Source organism: Lissotriton vulgaris, chromosome 3_1, assembly GCF_964263255.1.
Source record: "Lissotriton vulgaris chromosome 3_1, aLisVul1.2, whole genome shotgun sequence".
NCBI lineage: Eukaryota > Metazoa > Chordata > Amphibia > Caudata > Salamandridae > Lissotriton > Lissotriton vulgaris.
Window position 1 is genome coordinate 1,221,523,834 of NC_141689.1, and position 22,645 is coordinate 1,221,546,478.

Consider the following 22,645-nt stretch of genomic DNA (forward strand, 5'->3'; position numbering starts at 1 on the left):
CAGGTAAGTGCCACAATGTGGTTTTAGTGAATTAAAGAATAACATTTTGCTAAATTAGAAAAATGCAGTAAAAGCTGACCTGTCTAGCTCATTAATAGGATATGTCCAGACTATGGGCATTGACGTGTTGACTTCCTACAGATTGACTCTAAATATTAAGAAGAAAGTGTTCTGTGGTACCCCCAGACGGGAGGGAAAATTCTATGTTTATGACTATCAGTGAGGATCCTATGATGTAGACCTATCTAGGATTCCAGCATGACCTGGCAACAGTTCTAATCTCTTAAAGTCCGTCAAATGCAGTCTGGGTTTGGTGTTTATAGTTTCTGCTGCTGGTTAAAGTCAAGAAGCCTTATAGACAGTCATGCACTTTACAAATAAATAAAATAAATATGTGGCTGATGCGGGCGTGAGCAGTAAGTGATATGCCGTGTACACATGCCGACAGGCCAGGTTGCATAAGTAGGGAAGCCCCATGCCATAACACTACGCACTTCAGGTGTCCCTCGAAACCAATGGTTCGCTCTCATATCTGTGCCTCTTATTTCTCGAATTACTTTTCCTTTGTCATGTTGCTCCCTCTCACTCATTCTTATGCCTTTAACATTTCTCTCACTATCACTTTTACCCATCTCTTGTGCATTTGTCTTAGGAACTAGAATCCAATACTCTATTAATCCCCTTCAAACCTCTCATTCAATTCACAACTTTTTTGTTCTGAGCAAGTGAAAAAAAGGAATGAGGAGGGGAAATATTTAAGGGTCTGGTAAGGGCTTGCATAGGAAAAAAAAACTGATGACTTCACATGCATTTTAATCCAAGGGAACTTATCTTCCTCCAGGGGAACGGATTGCTCCCATGCTTAATCCACTCCACTGGCTACCAGTAGCTAGATGCTCTGCCTTTATTATACTATGCATTCTCCACAGGTCCAGTCAGAGAACGGCTTGAGATTCCTATTAACAAAAATCCAAAGGTGATCCCAGAACAGAACACTAAGCTCAAAACTAACTCCCCGTCTAATCATTTCCTCCTAGAAGAAAAAAGCTGGGGATGTAACATCATTCTCAGTAAAGGAGACAGAACTCTGGAAATTTTAAGCACTTAAGATAAAAAACATACAACATCATCTGAGGTTGAGGTAGGAGTAAAGACCTGGCTTTTACTAAATAAGGATAAAGAACTATCTGGCATCTTGGCAACATAAAACCAAACAACATTTGAGGTCAGAATTGAAAACTCCATTCATGAAGGGAACTCTCCATACAAGAGTGGTCCAAGACTTCTGTCCCATCTCTCTGCTCCCCTTTTCCGCTAAAGTCCTCGTAAAGGCCAACAACAGCCAAATTACGGAACACCTAGAGAACGACAATCTTTTGGATACTTTTCAATCCAGATTCCACACCAACCACAGCACTGAAAACACCATGAGCATTGCCATCAACAACATCAGAACCCTCCTTGAACGGAAAGAAACGGGGAGCCTTAACCTCCACGTCCTCTCAACAGAGCTTGACACGGTATCCCACCCCGCCCTTATCAAGAGGCTTCACTCCAAGGAGGTGCCCTCAAATGTATTGCCTCCTTCCTCACCCGAAGAACCTAGAGAATCTGTCTACCAACTTTCACCTCGGAACCTAAGAACATAATCTGAGGTGTCCCTCAAGGCTCATCCCTCAGCCCGACTAAATACTACTCCAACGACACCCAGATCACCCTCTCGCTAGGTGGTAGATCTGCAGTTCAGTCAAAGAGCTAGGTCTTGAGGTCCTTCCTGAATTGCGGCAGCAATGGTGATTGCCTGAGGTGCAGAGGCAGGGAGTTCTACGTCTTTGCAGCGAGGTAGGAGAAGAATCTTCCTCTAGCATGGTCTTGAGGATCCGTGCGATGGTGGCCAGGGCTAGTTGGACAGAGCAGGGATGTCTGGTGGGAGTGTAGAAGGAGAGGTGGTGGTTGAGGTATGCAGGTCCAGCGTTGTGGAGGGCTTTGTAGGCATGCGTGAGGAGTTTGAAGATATTTCTTTTCTTGATAGGTAGCCAGTGAAGATCTCTCAAGAGGACAGTGATGTGGCTGCGGCGTGGGATGTTTAGGAGGAGTCTGGCGGAGGCATTCTGGATATTCTGAAGTTTCTCTTGGAGTTTTTAGGTGGTGCTGGGGTAGAGGGTGTTGACGTAGTTGAGTCTGCTGCTGACAAGCTCATGGGTGACCGTTTTCCTGGACTTAGTGGGGATCCACTTGAAGATCTTACAAAGCTGGTGGAGCATGTGGAAGCAGGAAGATGAAATAGCGTTGATTTGGCTGTTCATTGAGAGCGAGGAGTCTACGAGGATGCCTAGGTTTTGTGTGTGGGGTTCCGAGCGCTGCGGGCCACCAGGAGTCATCCCAGGCAGAGGGGGTGAAGCCCAGGATGAGGACTTCTGTCTTGTCTGAGTTAAGCTTGAGGCAGCTGTCCTTCATTGAGGTGGAGAGTACCTCCATCCCATTGTGAAAGTTGCTCTTGGCGGCTGTGGGTTGGTCTGTCAGGAAGAGAATTAGCTGGGTGTCATCGACGTACAAAACGATATTGAGTCCGTGGCTTCTGAGGATGGGTGCTGGCGGGGCCATGTAGATGCTGAAGAGGGTGGGGCTCAGGGAGGATCCCTGAGGAACTCAACAGCTGATCTCTATAGGCTCTAAGCTGAATGGTGGAAGTCTGACTCTCTGCATTCGGCCGATAAAGAAGGAACGGATCCATTCTAGGGCTTTGCTGTGGCGGCCGGCATTGTGGAGTCTTGCCAGAGGGTATGGTGGGAGATGGTGTCAAAGGCGGCTGAGGTCTGGAAGGATGAGGGCAGCAGTTTTGCCCAGGTCAAGGAGGGTGCAGATGTCTGTAACAGGCGAGGAGAGCGGTCTTGGGGCTGGGGTTGCTTCTGAAGAGGGAGAGGTCCAGGATGTGGTTATTTCAATGAACTTAGAGACTTGGAAGTTAACAGCTTTCTTGATGACTTTGGGTGGGAAGGGGAGCAGAAAGAAGAGTGCAATAGAGGTGCCGGCTCTGAAGAAGATGAAGATGTTGTGAGGGCAGGGATCCGAGGGGGCTCTGGAGTGGATGCTCTTCATGTTCCGGAGGGTGTTGTCAGAGGTGAAGATGGTACAGTTGGGCAAGGTTTTCTAGGGTCTGGAGCCATTGGTTGCGGTGGTTGTGGGCGGCTCTTGGGTTGCGAAGCTGTTGTAGATCTCCTTGATCTTGCAGTGGAAAAAGGTGGCGAGGTTATCACTGAGGTCTTGAGAGGGGGGACTGTCTGCTGTCTCAATTCTGAGTTTGGTGAATTCTTTGACCATGGCGAAGAGTTCTTTGCTGTTGTATGTGTTGGCGTTGATTCGTTCCTGGATGGCTGCCTTTTTTGTTGTTCTGATGAGGTGGTGTTGTGCGGTGATGGCGGATTTGAAGGCTCCTCCATCTTTTCTCGAGCTGTCTGCTGGTGCACCAGGACTCTTGGAGGGTGGGGGAGAACCAGCTGGCTTTCTTGGAGGGCTGCTTGCCTGAGGGTTTCCTGAGGACAGCCAGAGTGTGGGTGCAGTCAGAGAGAGTGTGGCTCGGAGGTGTGGCTGCAGTGATGTAGCTTCCGGAGAAGATGGGGTCGAGCGTGTGTCCTGTTGAGTGTGTTGGCGTTGTGACCAGTTGTTTGAGTCCGAAGGTGGCAAGGTTCTCCAGTAGGGATGAAGTGTTGTGGTCGTTGAGGTTGCCCAGGTGAAAATTGAGTTCACCGAGGAGGATGTAGTCCGTTGAGGTGAGAGCGCGGTGAGCGATTAAGGGGAGGGGCAGGGTCCCGGAAGTCTGTAGTTGCCCTGGGCAGAGTATGCGGAGTGGTGCTCCACGTAGTTCCACGGAGTTTAAAAAAACTCTGTGGAACTATGCTCCGTTCCGCGCCCTCCCCCTCCCACAGTTATTAAAAATAATTAAAAAGGCACTTACCTGATGCAAGACGTACAATGTAGGGGGTTATGCAGTGCGAGGAGAAGGCAGGAGAGAGTAGCCATTGCAAGGAGGAGGCAGCCGAGGCAGACACACCACATAAGTGCATTTATTATTATTTTTAATAACTTTGGGAGGGTGGAGGGGCCGGCTAACTACGCTCCGCCACAGAGTCGTAGTTTCGCCTGAACTGCGCGTTCAAAGCGGAATGCGGAATAGGCCAAACTCTGCAGGCAGAGCGTAGTTACCCGCCCGAGGTTAGTCTGTAGACGGGGGTGCCACGGAGGGTGGCTTTCAGGTTGGGGCTGGATCTGGAAGTGGAGGTGCTCCATGTCGGGTGAGTGGTCTTTGGAGCTGGTTGTGAGGCAGAGGTTTTTTTTGTGTACAATGGCGATGCCTCCTCCCCGTCAGTTGACGCGGTCCTTGTGGATGATTTTGTAGATGTCGGGGAAGGTGGTTCCCTTGTCTGGGGCTGAGGTGGGGTTTATCCAGGTTTCTGTAAAGCAGGCGAAGTCAGGGGAGAAGGAGTCCAGTAGGACCCTAGCTCTCCACAGTGTGTCTTTTGAGGGAGCGGGTGTTGAGTAGGATGCTTCTGAGGTGGTCCAGTCATGTGCGGTTAATGGGTCTGCTGTGGTGAGCCGGCGAAGGTTTAATTGCAGTTGCTGCAGGTGAACTGGCCTTGTGCGTTCTTTGGTGACACAAGGTGTAGGCAGTGGAACGTCCAGTGATGAGGGCGTGGAAGGTGCTAGAGTCGTAGCAGTGGATGGTCCGAGAACCAGGGTCCATGGCATGGATAGGTGCAGACTGGTTTACCTGGGGCGTGGACATCAAGCTCAGTATGAAGAGTCAGATCAACAAGGTCTCCTTTGCCTGCTTCCTCACTCTTTGCATGCTGTATAAGATCTTCAAATGTCTCCCCGTCAACACCAGACGAGCTGTATCTCAAGCCCTAGTCACCAGTTGGCTGGACTAAGGCAACGCACTCTAAGTAGGAATAACCTCGAATCACCTCACACCTCCTGAAAAGACTGCAGACCACACAGAATTTAGCAGCCAGACTCATCCTCAGATTCCCAAAGTGAACCCCTATTACCCCCACCTCAAGAAGCTCCACTGGCTCCCCATTCAGAAGAGACGTCAGTTCAAGATGCTGATCCACATCTACAAAGCTCTACACAACAAGGACCAGCATACATCAACCATCGCACGAACTTCCACCAACCCTCCAGACACCTCCGCATCACCTCCCTCTATCACAGCCCCGCAAATGCCGAAGCAACAGTGGAGGATGCTCTTTCTCTTACCTCGCTGCAAAGTCCTGGAACGACCTCCCCTGCACCTCCGGACCTCATCCTCTCTACTGGAAATCAGGAAAAGATTGAAGACCTGGCTGTTCAATTTCAGGATTCTCAGTGCCTGGACACCCTCACGGGTGATTAGCAGTGCTTTATAAGCCTGGTATGATTGATTGGTTGAAGACAGGTGCAGGAAGAAAGTCAGTTCCCAAAGTAAAACACAGAAATTATTAAATAGTGCACAGCCACAACTGACTGTATTCAATGTACGCCATAAACAGGACTTGTACTCCTAACAGGCCCTATAGAACACCTGCCTATGCTGCCTGTAAGCAGAGAAGTCTGGGGGTCGTTATCCTGTCCCGGAAAAAACTTCAGATCATCAACATGATGGCTATATGCGGATTATTGCCTCTGTTGAGGGAGTGGAGGGACATCTGCATATATATTATATTGAGGGTATATATCCAGGTAAATACTTTAATACTTTATTTATTACGATTGTTCAGTGTGGGGAGGGGCCAAGCCTCACGAAAAGCAAAGGCTCAAGTGAGTCATGATGCCCATTCTCTTCCTAAACAAAAGCAATTATTAACATTTTATACTATGAAGCATCTGTATAAATGGTTTATGCCATAATTATTAACATTTTATACTATGAAGCATCTGTATAAATGGTTTATGCCATGGCATTTGTATGTGCATTGGTTTTAAAAAAAGGTATTTAACCAAAAACAGAATGCAAGGTGTTAAATGGGTTCCCCAAGTTAAAATCAAGTTGGAGACCCCTAGAGTATTAGGAGAGGTCTTTCTGTGAAGAAATAGATTGCCAAGTTCTCTCTGTGAGACTGTAAAAGGTGTTTTGCTCATGTAAATAATTGGTAACAAGTCCGAATTCAATTTTGGCCTGTACTACTAAATGTGCAATTGCAAACAAGAAAGTATTGCGGTAATGCCCTTGCAAGACTTATCTATAGATCAAAAGGTTGGAGTACAAAGTACGGAGCTTGAAAAGGCGTTTCATGGATTCTTTCTGAAATATCTGCACAATCATGAACTGGTCATCAGGAAGTCAAACAAATCAGATATATACGTAAAAAGTCATATTGACTACACCTATTGTAGACAACCAAAGCTAACATTTCTTTTTATATACATCTCGAGACCATAAGAACTAGATGGTGGAATAATGCATAAAATGTGAATCTAGAACAGGTTACGCTGCAAAAAGCTGCTCACATCCTCTGAAACTGGAACCCAAACTCAGCTTCTCAACTTCTCGGCCACAAGTCTTACAAATCAGATGCACAGTATGCTCTGGAACATACCTATAATGCGATATAAGCAATTTACGTCCACAAGCGTTAAATCAACATATCTGTATGAATAGTGCGCAAATAAATGAGCATGGTACCCACTCGCTTTTTGGGCACTTGCGCACGCCAATCCCCTTTTCCGAAATTCATCTTATGTAAAAATAAGTGAAACCTTTTAGTTGTGATGACGTTTGAAGTCCTTAACTTGCACAACTTGATCACTTCAGTTTTGTAAATATAAAATATCAATACCAACATATGCAACAGAATAGGGCAACTTATCATAAGAAAAAATAAGACTACTGCGATTAAAGGCGGGGACGCACAACTCCCCAGGAGTCGTTGATAGTACAGGCTATGGGTGAGCAGGAAGTGGCTGGGTACATATACCTGCAGCATACCCCCCATTATGACATCAATGCTGCTTAAATAGCTCCCTCATTCAAAATAATGAATGTTACCAATCTGTAATTTTTTGGATGAATCATTTCAATTTATTTTCTCAGTTTCTTCCAGTCATCACATGGCACCAGTAGTATCCGGGGTAGCACTGATGTGGTCAAGAGGGAGCTGGCTTGATGATTGCGCTTGTTGCTGTTGTGCGAGGGTGGACATGGAGAGATAAGTAAGAGTCACTGGGGAGGCTGTGGCTGTAGAGGAGACAGTTTGTTCAGCTGGGCCGTGGTAGGAAGAGGAAGCAGACTGCAGTTTTGAAAGTGTGGTGGACAGAATCTGTTGAAGCAGATCGTTGTTAGTCCTTGCTTGAGGGCGCATGTTCTTGTAGAATCTGGGAGAAGCGTGCTCCCTATTGATCTGGACTCGCATATCTTCCTTGTGCACAGTCCGGATGTGTTTCTTCAAATTGCTAGGGTGCCGGCAACCCTTCCCACAGATCTATATAGAGGAAAACACAAGTGGTTACAAACAGGGATCTATTGAAAGTGCAAAGACGCACCTGCAGAAATAGTGGTAAGAAGTACTTAATTTGTTCTGACGGTTAAAACTGGTGAGCACAGGCACTCAGTTTTGGAGACCAGACACATTTTTCATCATCGGACCCAGAGGAAGAGCAAGAAAGGCAGAAAGGGAGACAGGAGGAGGAAAAGAAATACAGGAAAACAGTAACAAAAAGAGAAAACAAGAATGAAAAAGAACATGCGTGAGTGAAACAGACAGGAAGTGCAGGGGTATCAGCAAATGAGACCTGAGGTGGAATAAATGCTGGGCATTCTTTGTATTCTGCAGTGACAGCCTTCTAAGAACATCTTTCAGCTTCTGCACTTATTTATTTTACAAAATAAGTTATGGTGATAAGTGCATCTATAATTTTAGACAATGACTGCCAAATATCCCACTTGAGGCAGACACCCCACAACCTCAACCCAGGATATTTTACTCCTTCATCTCTCCACTGTACATCTGATTGGGAACTCAATTCTGCTGCATGAGAACTACAGTGAAAACCAATCTTCTTTCTTCTCAAAAGATGATGTTACTTTAATTACTCCTAGGAGGCCTTCCACACATGTGGTCGTGTGCCTGAAATGCTTCATTCCTGCTAGTGGATGTTGGTTCCTCAATTTCCTAACTTTCGTGTCATGTAGTATCGGACTGGAAGATAGGCTTCTGAGTGCTTGTGGGTAGGTGTTTTGAAGAAGGCAGAGCAGCAACTAAGAGTACCTGAATCATCATGAAAATACTTTTTCCCTTTCAGAGTGCCCTGCTCTTGGGCAATCCTAGGTCATCATAACTGTTCTCACAGCATGAACAGACAGAGGAGAAGCGACTATTCATATTGTGTGTTTGCCAAAAGAAGCATTACATCTGGAAGAAGCTTCCAAGAATTTATTTCATGCAAAGCCTGTGGAAGTAGTCGACAAGCAGGCTCTATAATCTTCGAGATGGGCACGAAACTTTGAGAACACACAGATACATCCGTGATCCTGGTAGAGCCTAGATGGTGAGCCGGCAGAAAGTGCAGTAACCAGGCATACTTCTTAAAAACGGAATTTTGACAGCAATACATCTGGCAATAATAATTGAAATGTTACTTTTTGGTATTAGGTCAAAATAATGGCATTTCCATTTCATCAACTTCAATCTCGTCTACCTGCTGTCCCAATGGCTACAGTTACATTGACTTGCACTTTCTCAGTGAAACTGTGAAGAAGTGGAAATGAAACCTGTGAATCTGTACATGCGTTCAGCATTTCACTCTTTGTAATTTAGCCATATATTTCTCCCTGCAGCTGATATGAATTATGTGCTTCCTACAAGGAATTATAAGCTTCTTATATGTTTTGTATTTAAATATTGGGAATATCTGACAAAATATCGAAAGACAAAAACTCGAGATACAAAAATATCGGTGCAATATTATCGATGTCAACAATATCGACATACTATCTACAACAAGGTAAGTACAAAAATATCAAGAAAAAAATTATCGATGTCTAAAATATCGTTTAAAAAAATATATAGTTTTTTAAAATTAAAAAATATGTAAAATAAATTAAATAATACTTAAAAATATGATAAGCATAGTTACAATATTTTATAATATTTAAAATTAATAAGTAATATACATAATTTAATAACAAATTAATTAAACAATACATATAATATATAATATATATATACTTTCTTAATAATCAGTTTTAATAATTATTTTAATAACTTATAAATAAATAAAAATATTATAAATTACAAATTCATCTATATACATAAAATAAATTACTATTGCCACTTGAGAGAGTGCAACAATAGGGAAAGTGTGGGATAGCGTAGGGGTAAAAATTACTATTCCAACTCCAGAAAGTGCAACAGTAGGGAAAGTGTTGGATAGTGTAGGGGTAACAATTACTATTCCAACTCCAGAGAGTGCAACAGTAGGGAAAGTGTTGGAAAGCGTAGGGGTAAAAATTACAATTCCAACTCCAGAGAGTGCAACAGTAGGGAAAGTGTTGGATAGCGTAGGGGTAAAAATTACTATTCCCACTCTAGACAGTGCAACAGAAGGGAAGGTGTGGCCTGGTTGTAGGCTCCTGTGAGGCTGTGCCCAGCCGGAGCATGGCTGTGGGCTCCCGTGGGACCGAACCCGACCGGAGCCTGGCTGTAGGCTACCATGAGGCTGAACCCTTCATCCCGGATAACCCCTCGGTTTTTGGAGGGATGGCTATCTCTTAACCCTTGCCGGATAAGCTAGACCGCAAGCCCCTGCACGTCTTGGTCGCCTCACGCTCTGGAAGTCCTGACTGAGGCCTGGTGGTCAATCAACCGGAGGACAGATCTTCTCTGCCCCAGAGGTCCCTTGCTATTGAGGGAGGTCTATGACGGCCGACAAGCCCGGAGAATCGACTCCGACGACACCGTCCATTTCCCAGCGCCATCTTGCAACATTGGTCTCGCCAGCACCCACAGACTCGCCCGCAGCACCGCCGCTTTTCAGGAGCTGCCGTGATTACTCCTTTTGTTGCAGCTGCAGGAAGTTCTCAAGCCTGGCCTCATTCTCAGCTTTGGGAGGGCGGGATCTCACACTGAACTGCGGCTTGACCCGCGACTCTAAAAGAGGCCCCCAGACTTAACTTGAGCACACCGCTCACCCACTGGGGCTCACACCACCATTCAGGAGGCTCCTGGGAAACACTTGATGCCTTGAGCTTTTGCCGCCCCCTCGATGTATCTCACTGCCCGGACCCTCATGATCCACAAAGGTTCTGAGACGCTTATATTTGTTTATGCTGCCGCAATTCCTTTGGCCTCTGCTGTTGCCGCACTGTCCCCTCTACATTGTATCTGTCACACACCTGCGTCGCCAAAGACGCGCCAGATACACCCTTCGCCAAGACTTTTCTGACTCCTGAGCTGGGCTCACAATCTAAAATGGCGGCACCCTGTATCTATTTCCAAGCCTTTCCCCTCCGCCCCCACCCAGGAATCTCACCCCCAGTGAGGCTGCTTTACAATTGCATTAATTTAAAAGCGCATTTCTTCCTTTTGAATATTCTCTGGCCCTATGATTACTTTCACAGCTTGTAAAAATTTGGCCCAAAACCCCTTGCCTGACTCCAAAATGGCGACCGCTCAAGACATCCTCAACCTGCCCTGCCTGCCCTGACCTTACAAATGGCGCAATTCCTAAATATCCCGCCCTACACCTCAGCTCAGTTTCTTGGCCTGAAAACTCAACTATTTGGTCGATCGGCAAGCAACAAACCCCATTTCTCTCTCTTGATTACTCCAATGTCCTCTACAACAGTTGCTCCCAACTACAATAGCGTCCATGATTGCTTACCTAAAGATCTCCCCAACTCTCAGTGCCTGGATGACTACACTCCTCTCCTAGTTGAACAGCTGTTGCGCACCCTTGTAGCAGCAGCGCACTGATGACCTAGGAGAAATGCTCTTTCCCCTCTGCCGCCCTACTACACCTTTAACTTACACTAGTGCCCTTCCCTAAATCAACATGACACATCCCACTTTGACGTGGACTAGGGAAAACTCCATTATCTTGGTCTACCCCACCTATCTCTCCAAAACCGCTGCAAAATCTTTCAAGCACGCCATCCTAATAAGCCACCCAGAGATGCCGGTAACCGACTTGAGATTTAACACGGACAGTGGTACTTGCATAAATAACCTCATCTTCTATTCCAAAAGAATTACAGCCTGGCGTAAAACCCTAACACACCTCCTTAACGTTCGCTCAATGAGAAACATCCCATATGGCACCAAACTCTCAATTGCCCCCTCCTCTACGCTCCGAGCGGACCTTACCATTACCCTCTACAAAAATGGCATCTTTCTGATCCAAGCCTCATCCAATACCCTCAATAAATTTGCTGATCTTCTCTCCCAGCTTAGAAAGCATGTGCACGACATGGATAAGGTATCCAACTCCCGCACCATAGGCCCTCCGTCCTACCAGTCTACTCTGCCTATCCACTCGCCTACACCCACCCCTATGGCTTTCATCACTATTCATCCTACCCCCCCCACCTTATCCACTGACCCTGGCCAAGGATTCTCCACCACACCTCTGATCCCCCCGCCAACCGCGAGGCTGGCTCTCCCCCAAAAACCCCGTTCCCAGCTCAAACTTGCCCTTCAACGGCCCGCCATTTGGGTCAACCTAACCATGACAGCTCGCCTTCTCACTCCTCCAACAGAGTCGCCCCCGGATCTCTGCTCACCTCCCCGCTAACCATCTTCCTTAACTGCGAGCTGGTAACCCCTCCAAAAACATTTGAATCCGCTCAAGTAAACCCTTCTCCGCTGTCACCTCCATGTGCTACCAACACTGCTACCGAACCTACGCACCCCTCCACTCTAGCACCCCCAGCCTTTACGGATCTCGAAATTGTACACTCCATAGCGACTAATCTAATCCAGAGCATTCATAGCTCCATTCTGGATCTTATGAACCTTCTTCGCCTCACCGGAATCACCCTTGCTAACCTCAAGCCACCCGAACCTCCCGCCCTAGAATCCCTAGCTCTTGCACTCACTTACAACTCCACCACTGCCACCTCCTTTGCCTTGGACCGCACGGGAGAGGAAATCCTAGCAATCCACCACGACCACAACCTTGCCCAAGACATCCCCTGCCCTCAAGATACGAGTCCTGAACAGCACATATGCACAGTCTCCATCAACCCCAACAGACCAGCTACGCTTCACAACAGAAGTGTGGTTAAAAGCAATCTTGCGCCTGTGCTCCTATCCGCCCAGACCCCTGACACTCCCCCAGACTCCCCACTATCAGGCCTCTTACTTAATTGCCAATCGGCAGTCAAACGTGCCTCGGATATTGCTGACCTCATCCTGAACAAAAACTTAGGTGCCGATTACGATGGCGGGAAATCTGCGATCGACGGGCCGGCGGTGAGGACCGCCGGCCCGGCAGTCGCAGATTTGCCACCATCGTCCTGATTATTCCCACCGCCAAATTAGGATGGGAATAGGAAGGGCACCGCGGCGGACGGAAAGACCGTCCGCCGCTTTTCGAGCGAAAAAGGGGTTTAATATGGTGGCGGTGTCTGGAAGACACCGCTATCCATATTATGATGCAGGATCAGAGCAGCCTTTCCATGACTGCATTGCCGCCATAGAAAGGCTGGCGGTTCCTGCTGTTGGGGGCCCGTTGCAGGCCCCCAGGATGTGGGGTGCACATGGGGGGATACCTATGGTACCCCTCTGCTTTTACATGTGCAATGTGGCAGGCACCGCGCTGTGCCTGTCACATTGTGCATGTAAAAGCACAACATGTTTATTTTACATTGCGGAGGGTGCTGCTAGCAGCACCGCCCGCTGTAATGTAAAATATACAGGATGCGCCCGCCACACTGGAGGGTGCATCATAATTGAATTGGTGGGACCGCCGCAACTATTGCGGGCGGTCCCTTTAGGAGGTGCGATGGCAACTAAGATTCCCTCCAATACCAAAGAAATCTTCCTTGGTGACTTTAACCTGCATTTGCAGACCTTAAAGACCCCTACGTTAACGGTATCAAAGACCGCCTTACTGATCAAGCCTTGTCCCAAGCCTGCTCTCTGCCTACTCACTAAAAAGGGGCCAACCTGGACTGAATCATCTCCAAAGAATCCGCAGCCAAACTTGTTTCCATAGACCCATGTGACTGGTCCGACCACCACACCATCTCATTTGTTTTACCAGGGACCCGCAAGTCAAAGACACCGCAATCGGTGATTCCCAAGCACTGGATCAGAGACAGTAAAAACCTTGACCTTATGAAACGGGATGCACGCTGCAATTCTGATCCCCCCCCCTCGCATATAACTGCGGTCATTGACCTCAATGATCATTACTCTACCTCCATATCGAACATCCTGGACAACCTGGCCCCTCTAAAACTAAAAAGGTCACAAATCAAAGACAGAAACCCCTTGGAGATCCCTAAGACAAGATGAAAGAATCTGGAGACAGCACCCCTCCACTGAGCACCTTAAACTTCTCCGCCAGGCAAGAAACTATTACAACAAACATCCTGAACTCAAAAAAAGAATACTTCAGATCGGAATTGGGGAATGCCAGGAACAGACCCCGCAAGCTCTTCGATCTGGTCAAACACCAATCTAATAAACTGGCCATATCTAAGAAAGAATCCCCTAACTCTCTATTATCCTCGGAGGAATTCTCCTCTTTCTTTACTGATAAAACCATGGCACTAGAAATTGAACTCAATACCGCCGATTACTTTCATCCCCTTCCTGACCTCACCCTTTTCTGCACTACCCACACTGGCCTCACCTAAAAACCAAGCTCACTGAACCGACTTCGAATACTATGACGAAGACTCAGTCTCCAACATCTTCTCTACTTTGAACCCCAATACCACTTCAATGACCCTCTACCATCTAACTGCCTCGCCGCTGTCACCCAAACCATTATTCCCTGTTGGTCTATAATAATCAACACCTCACTTCAGCAGGGCTCGATCCCGGACCCCTTGAAAGCCGGCCAAGTCCTTCCTAGCCTAAAAAAGCTATTGCTGGACCCCTCTTCCCCCGACAATATCAGACCTATCTCCAATAGCCCTTTGCTAGCTAAAATGTTAGAAAAGAGTGTCCAACAGCAACTAAGCCAGCATATCAGTAACTTCCACCTATTGGATAACTTCCAATCTGGTTTCAGACCAGGGCACAGCACGGAAACCACTATGCTCCACATCGTGAATGATGCCCTCCAAGCCCTTGACCAAGGCAAATCCTGCCTTCTAATCCTCCTACATCTATCCTTTGCCTTCGATACGGTCAACCATGATAAACTACTCAAACGTCTTAATCTCAGGATGGGGCTCGATGGCGTTGTCCTAGAATGGTTTAGGTCCTTTCTACATAACTGATCTCAGAGATTCCTCATTAACGGCAACTGATCTCAGAGATTCCTCATTAACGGCAACCTATCAGCTCCCACCCCAGTCACAGTTGGTGTCCCCCAAGGTTCAACCTTATCACCCACCCTCTTTAACCTTTACTTAGAGCCACTCACTGAAGTTCTTCGCGCCGCCAACATCTCCTACCACATGTACGCGGACGACACCCAAATATACATCAATATTACATCACTACCCTGAACGAGATCCTGAAACTAACTGTCCAATGACTAGCCGCTAACCAACTAAAACTCAATGCAAAGAAAACAAATTACTCCTGATCTCCCCCTCTAAAGCCAACCCGGAGATCGAGACTTGGATCAAAGCCATCACAGCCTTAAACTGCCCGCCGACCATTGTGAACTCTGTCAAATCCCTGGGCATACTCCTCGACAGTAACTTGAACATGCGTGACCACATTAACTCAATGGCTAAATCATCCAGATTCAACCTGAGCTACTTGTGGAAGCTAAAACCCTTCATCAATGCTTCAGACTTAAAAATGGCAGTCCAAGCACTAGTCATATTGAGACTGGAATATGGATGTTCCACCCTTACTGGTTTACCCAAAATTTCTCTGGCTCCTCTAAAAGCCTGCCTCAATGCGGCAGCAAGATTACTCACAGGCACTAGGAAATTTGACTACATCTCTCCACATTTGAAAGCACTAAACTGGCTCCCTATGGAGGCTAGAATACAGCTGAAAATTGCATGCATTACTCACAAGGCCCTCTACACAAACTCCCCTGCCTATCTGGAGAAGAAACTGGTGATGTCTGGAGGAACTAGGAACTCCCGGTCCGCTAGAAACCTCTTGCTCCAACCTGCTCGCTTTCAGAAAAAAGAACCCACAATAGGGCATTCTCCGGTGCAGCACCAAGAATTAGGAATTCTCTCCTGCCAAACATCCAAAAACTCCCTTCTCTAGCACGCTTCAAGAAGGAGACCAAACCTTTCCTCATGGGTAAATTCCTAGGCTAATGACATGCTCGCATCTACCACAGTTGTGTCTGTCGAATCCATGACTATTGCCTCTTCCGCAGTTTACCAACTCGCCCTGATAAGTAATTGTGGGGCTTCTGTTCTGTTGTTACTGGTCCCACTGTAACTGTATCCATTTGTTTTTGCCCCCTTTTCTCTATGTTCCTCAGCGACCCTACCCCTCCCCAAACTTTGTATACTTCTGTACTTGAGACTATTTAGCTTTGTTTACAGTGTAACTGTGTAAAGCGCTCTGATACCTTCACAGATCAAGTTTGCGCTCTATTAAACATTAAATTAAAATTAAATAAGTGTTGGACAGCGTAGGGGTAAAAATGACTATTCCCACTCCAGAGAGTGCAACAGTAGGGAAAGTGTTGGATAGCATAGGGGTAAGAATTACTATTCCAACTCCAGAGAGTGCAACAGTAGGGAAAGTGTTGGATAGCGTAGAAGTTAAAAATAACATACTTATAAATAAATTAATATTTTAAAATATTAAACAAATATATATATATATATATATTAAATAAATCTAAACTATTTACAAATACCAATAAATAGTTGTTAAAAACATAATTACCAATCGATAATTAAGTAACAATAAATTAATAATAAATACCAATTAATAAATATTAATTACCAATTAATTAACATTGAACAATAAAATATTTCTTATAACAAAAGCATATTAATTATTAAAAAGTAGTTACCAATTAACTAATATTGAACAATTAAATAATGTGTTAAACCAAAAATATGAATTATCAAACACGAATTGCCAATTCATAATTACTTATTAATATATTATTTAAAATATCAATGCATATTATTTAGTAATATTTAATTACCAATTAATTACCAATTAATGGTTAAACAACAATAAATTAATTTTCATTACCAAAAATTATACTTTTAAATAATTACCAATTAATAATTAATATCCAATAAATTAATTATCAATACCAACCATAAATTTAATAATTACTTAAATACATATCAATTACTTTACACGCTATTCCCCTATAAACACACAACAAACTCCAATAATAAAAGAATACACTTAACATAATTATCAATTAATTACAATTAATTACAAATTAATCAAAATTAATTACCAATTATAATATTTTAACAATAATATAATTAACAAAACCAATAATTAAAAATAAATTATTAATTAATTACATTTAAATTACTTCCCACCCTATTCCCCTATACACCCAGAACCCGTTACAGAACATAATTATCGATAAACCATTTAATAAAAATGAATTACCAATTAATAAAAATTCATTGGCAATCAATTATTAATTAAAAATAATATAATTGACAATAACAATTAATAACAATAAAGTATTACTTAATTACATTTCAATTACTTCCCACCCTATTCCCCTATAAACCCAGAGCCCGCTACAGAATTTACACACAAAAATTAATTAAAATTAATTTATAATCCCTAAAAATTAATAATGAATTTAGTATAATTAAATTACTTCCCACCCTATTCCCCTATAAACCCACAACCCGGTACAGTACTAAAATACAAAATTAACTTAAAATAACATTAAAAAAAATAACACATACATATTAAATACATAATAATATACATAAAAATCATATAAAAATCGATATTAGTAACATCGATATTACTAACATCGATATTAGTAACATTGATATTACTTACATCGATATTATTAAAAACAATATTACTTACCTTCGAAATTCTATCACTTCGATATTAAAAAAATCGATATTACTTACCTTCTATTTTCTGTCCCTTCGATATTTTTACATCGATAATATTGTAGGTCGATATTTAAATTTCGATATTTTGTCTGCCCACCAAATAATGGACTAGCTATTCATGTATTACAATATCTTTTCCAACAATATATTATTCTCCTGTTAGAGAAAGTCATATCTTATATTAAATTTATATAGAACTATTTGAAACAAATTTGCTTTGAATATTTATATTTTGATTTCTGAAATATTTATGTTGTGAATCTCTAACAAAATCTGTACATTTCTGTATTTTTATCTTATTCTGAGGGCCACTCACTCTGGTTTGTGTTGTTTAAAACTGCAAATAAATAAAACGATACCTACTACACTTCTCCTGCAATTCCAGGTTTTCTCAAACACTCAGATCATATGTCAAAATCTAATTTTCCCCCTTACAAAACAAGGAGAAAGGACAGAAACCCACTCTATGGGTATTTTCTCGCCTAAATGCTACTTTTGAATTCACCAGTCATGTGAGCTACAACATTCCGTTTTTGTGGTGTAATTTAAAGTAGCCATTTAAAAGTGGAGTACAAGAACTTGTCATGCTATGATAAGAAGCGAGCTAAAGTGTATTTTCCATGAGTAACACACATTATTTTCACGAAAATGATGTGTATTATGCAAAATACACATGAGTGGTTGTCTGTGTGGAAACGGCATGTGAAATATGTCCTTTAGCCAGTTACCTGCTCACTGGACTGGGGAGTCTGGGATGAAACTTTTGCTCGTGAGGTAAGAATCCCTGATGAAGTGCCTATCCAGAAATGTATCGGGGCATTTCCGGAAGAGTTCATGAAAATATACTTTACTTAGATCAATAAGGTTAAGTTAACGGCAGTGTAGGCTACTGATGGCTACCCTGGTATATTAGTTCACAATGCTCAAACTTTTCGTGACCCCACTGCATAGAAGTCACAATAATAATCACATTTTAAACCATAAAAATGAAAAGGAGCATACAGTTATGTAGTTCTTAAGTCAATCACAGTCAGTATCACAAGTCCATAAGATCCACAAATATTATTGAGGAGGGAGTCTTGGAGTATCTTTTCCCCAGTTTGTCTTTACTTGTCGTAATAATTAACATGCGTACATCAGCCCAGCCACCAAGTTTTGTCCAACATGGACTTCCTCAGGGTTGGATAAATCTTGTCAAAGGAACTGGCGAATGTGCTTGCTGCCGCAATATTGTTCTGTGCTGTGATTTCCCCAAAAATCAGGGTCTTCATTTATTGAAAAGGATAAATGCCTTTTTTTTAATCTGCCATGTTCCACGTTCCAGCACATGTGCCGTTCTGTATATCCAGCAACAAGCACATTCACCAGTACCTTTGACAAGATTTATCCAACCCTGAGGATGTCCATGTTGGAAGAAACGTGTTGGCTGGGCTGATATACGCATGTTAACTATTACGAAAAATAAAGAAAGGCTGGGAAACAGATACTCCAAGTCTCCATGCTCAATAATATTTGTGGATATTATGGACTTGTGATACTGACTGTGATTGACTTAAGATTTGTATATAATTGTATGTTCCTTTAAATTTTTGTGGTTTTATACTCTACTTAGGTAAATATCCATGGAACATACATATTTGTTATACAATGATCTTTTGAATAAACTACCCGCATTTTGGAATTTCTCTGAACATGCAACTCTCCACACTCACTGAGAAATTTTGGAAAAACATCTTGTTTGGTCCTCAACTGTGCACTGGAATTCAGTTTCATTTGAATGTTTGTGCTTCTATTCAATTGCATGACAACTTGCCTCAAGGTATGCCCGGTTACACAAAATGCATTAGTATTTTCAGAAAAAATAAAAATGGAGGACTATGGGGGCTATTCGGGTTATTGCCTTAACTGGGATAAGTCAATACTTTATCTTCCACAGGAGAAGGCCGTAGTTCCCACTCTGCCCCATCACTTGACCCATACTGCCCTGGGGTTCACACATCTGGGATTATTTCTGACACTACAAAAAGGGGAATGCTTTGAACGCAACTTAGGAAGAGTTATTCGTACCTGCTTAAAGGACTCAGGACCAGATGTACGACCATAGCACTTTGTGACTCGCAAATTGCGCTCAATAGGGTTTGTACATGGCCAAACAGTATTTTGCATGCGCAAACGGGTTGCAAACCCGTTTGCGCATGCATAATGAGAGGTGCATAATAAAGAGGTGTGGCTCACTGGTTAGAGGCGGCAGACCTGTAAGCAGAGAACGGCCCGGGACCAGGGTTCAATTCCCGATGCAGCAGGGTCGTGGACCAGGGGTCAACGGACTCGATAATTCTCGCCTCAGTGCCTACTCTAACCAGGGAACACACTCGGTAACTCTGGGCATTAAGCTTGCCTCATCTCTACAACGGCCCCCCACAGACGCCGGGGATGCCTGGTTTCACCCTGGAGTTACCCAGAAAGGGACCATCTCACAGGGAAAACCAGGACGGGTTCCCCAGCGGTCTACAGCGCCAGGACACTCGGGTAGAGTAACAGTGCGCTTTACAAGAATCCCACATTTATTTTATTTTATAATAGGGTTGTACATCTGGCCCATGGAGAGATGGCAAGGACTACCCTTCACATAGCTAGAGAGGGCGGCTATGTTTAAGATGGTATCATTGCCCTAGCTACTCCATGCCCTTCAACATACATATTACCTGATCCCTCCTGGGAACTTCACCACAATAGAAGGGGACCTATGGACATTGTTATATATGGTAAATGCCCCAGAGTGGCCCTAACAACTCTCCAATGTAACCAATATAGCGGTGTCATTGCTTTGCCAGACGTGCATGCTTATTACTGGGCATCCCACCTCATTACCATTAATGATTGGCTCTACACTCCCCTAGATCACTCCACTTTGAGATTGGAATGGTCCCAGTGGACCTCGAGATCTTGCCTTCAATATCTATATTGAGGTTGCCAATATGAGGGGGGGAATACTTCCAAAAATACGTAAACTGAGGGGATTTAGGACATGGGATCTAAAAGGCATCTCCAAATTGGTAGATCTCATTAAATATGGTAACATTATGCCATTCTCCTCACGTCAGCGAGATTATGGAATGCACGGAAATTAATTCCTAAAATATGCACAAGTACGGCACGCATGGAGGGCAGAAGTGCTCCCGGGTGGTGAAGGTATCCTTGACTTAGAGTGTTTTTGTTATCAGCATGCCAAAAATGGGAATGGCTTGCACAACTGTGGTTTATATCATTCGTCCATGCTGTGTTATCAAGGAAAATGACAATAAAAATACATATTTTTTAAAACATTACCAGATTTCTCAAAACTTAATAATCAACTAGGCCTTACCTTGGCTTTTCTTTTTGTGTCCAGTACTTTACTTGAAAGGCACTTACTCGATAAGTCCAGTGCTTAATTTGGAAAACAATAAGGGCCAGGGCTCTTGTCAGGAGGTTACCACAGCTCGCACTACCCATTGCCCCAGCTAGTGCTGCCAACAACAGCATCAACACAACTACTAACCATTACAATCCTACAAGTGTGCCATTTCAGACTATTCCAGCACCCCAAAACTATAAGAATGGCTGGTGCAGCAGTTAGTCATTTTTAATGTATTTTGAAGTAATAAACAACTATTGCTGTGCTGATCTATAAATCAGAAAAACTTTGCTATCCTGTGTCAGACTGCAATAAGTTCCGTGTTGACAATTAAGTGCCGGTGCCAATCACCAGAAACCACCGGCACAAATTAAGCACTGTCGAGAACCTATGAAAACATATTAAACTAAGTGTATTGAAACATAGCAGCGTCAGATTTAGAAGCAACTAAATAAAAAAATACGAAAATAGAATCAACAGAAAAAAGCAAATCTAAAATACGATAAATAAAAATAAACAAACAGCACTGTGCTTTGTTAAAGTAGAACAAATTCTGGAAAAAAAGGTTAAGTGATCCAATAAGCATGTAACTGTAAAATGAAAACGAACACTAGCCAGTTCATGGCCTCTTTATATAACATGATGTTAAAGAACCCAAACAAAAGACCGGATGTAAGCAATGTGTATGATACACTTTTGTATTTTTAAAGAACTGTTGTGTAACACTTTAACAGATACTTGTGATCATTCGAAGATCTAAAACACTTTAAAGAAAAAGCTACAAAACAGCTATTTATTTGTCTTTAAACTTACTTTACATCGGTAGGGCAGCTCGCCAGTATGAGTCCACGTGTGCCGCTTCAACTCAGAGATTCGGTGGAATGTCTGCACGCAGTAGTCACACTTGTATTTCTTAACACCACTAAAACAAACAAAAAAGTGTTCATAGTCAGGGGAGGTAGGGGCTTCAACAACTTGTGGCTCAACGTGCTAGAAAATACACAGCGAACTGCATCAGTGGTCATCTCTATCATTTTTTGGAATATCTTAAAAGTGGAATGTTTTTTTTTATTTGGTCGTTATTTGTGAAGCTTTACAAATGTGCTTAGTGTCAAGCAGAGGATTACAAAATATATAAATATGTCCATCCTAATGGCTGAGAGAACAATAAGCGAATTCAGAGGTACAGTCCAAGCACAAAAGAAAAACGTTAATAATTTCTGTACTTCATGCATAACAAGTAAATACGATGGTTAGAGGAATGCAATTTGGGAAGGATGATGCCCCAAAATAGTAGGTGAGGTTGAACTGTGAAGGCTGGCACCGCCTGGTACAAAGCAATATATTTCTTGGGTCAGCAGAGGAGGTCCAGGCCAGGTCAGCAGACATTATCTAACATCTCAAATTCTGGGTGAGCAAGACAGGGCAAATTACTGGGGATTTCTTCTGAGAACATGCTTGGAGCACCTTGTAAGAAATGGTCAGGCCTTTCCATCTGGTCAATAAGTGATGTTGGAAATCCTCCTATACTAAGCCTCCTTTTTGATTCCACCGGCTTACTGGCACAAAGGTCATATAGGATGTCCAGAAAGTCAATGGAAATAGAGCGCTGGGCACTATCAATAAAAGCAGAGCAATTCTTGAACTAGTGGAGCAGACTCTTCTTTTAAAAAAAACAGACTGTGTGACTGGCAACGATATGGAAAACTACAATGGGGATGGTAACTTCCATGGTTTTGTTGATCGTGAAAGATCAATGATTAGACATGAAATTTTATGGCAAGACCGGAGGCTCCTATTATGCTTTCTTATCTTGCATTTTATTCAATAGCAGCCAAGATAAGTGTAAGAACTACAGTTCCCAGAGGGCCAGGCAACAACTGGGCCATGGGAATGGGAAAAAACGAGAGTATAGTAACCAATCAGCAGTCACATTATAGATAAGAGAACACACTGACTGCGCAGCTTCCTCTTTTCTTGCTGCTCGCAGTCAGATAAGTGTTCCCTTATCTATGCTCGCTATTTAATTATTGATATTTGACTGTTTTGACTTT

At 43.5% G+C, this 22,645-nt stretch overlaps 1 protein-coding gene across 1 annotated transcript in view; it reads right to left on the reverse strand.

The window, feature by feature from the left end:
* Nucleotides 1-6,371: 6,371 nt before the first annotated feature.
* The window catches only part of LOC147727675 (uncharacterized), a 382,784-nt gene continuing 366,510 nt past the window's right edge, over nucleotides 6,372-22,645 (reverse strand). Inside the window, exons 6-7 of the mRNA XM_086963156.1 lie at nucleotides 21,405-21,513; nucleotides 6,372-7,460 (exon numbers count right to left, since the gene is read on the reverse strand). Of these exons, the coding sequence (XP_086819282.1) occupies nucleotides 7,086-7,460; nucleotides 21,405-21,513 (484 nt within the window). The 3' untranslated portion in view covers nucleotides 6,372-7,085. The remainder of the gene's footprint in view (nucleotides 7,461-21,404; nucleotides 21,514-22,645) is intronic.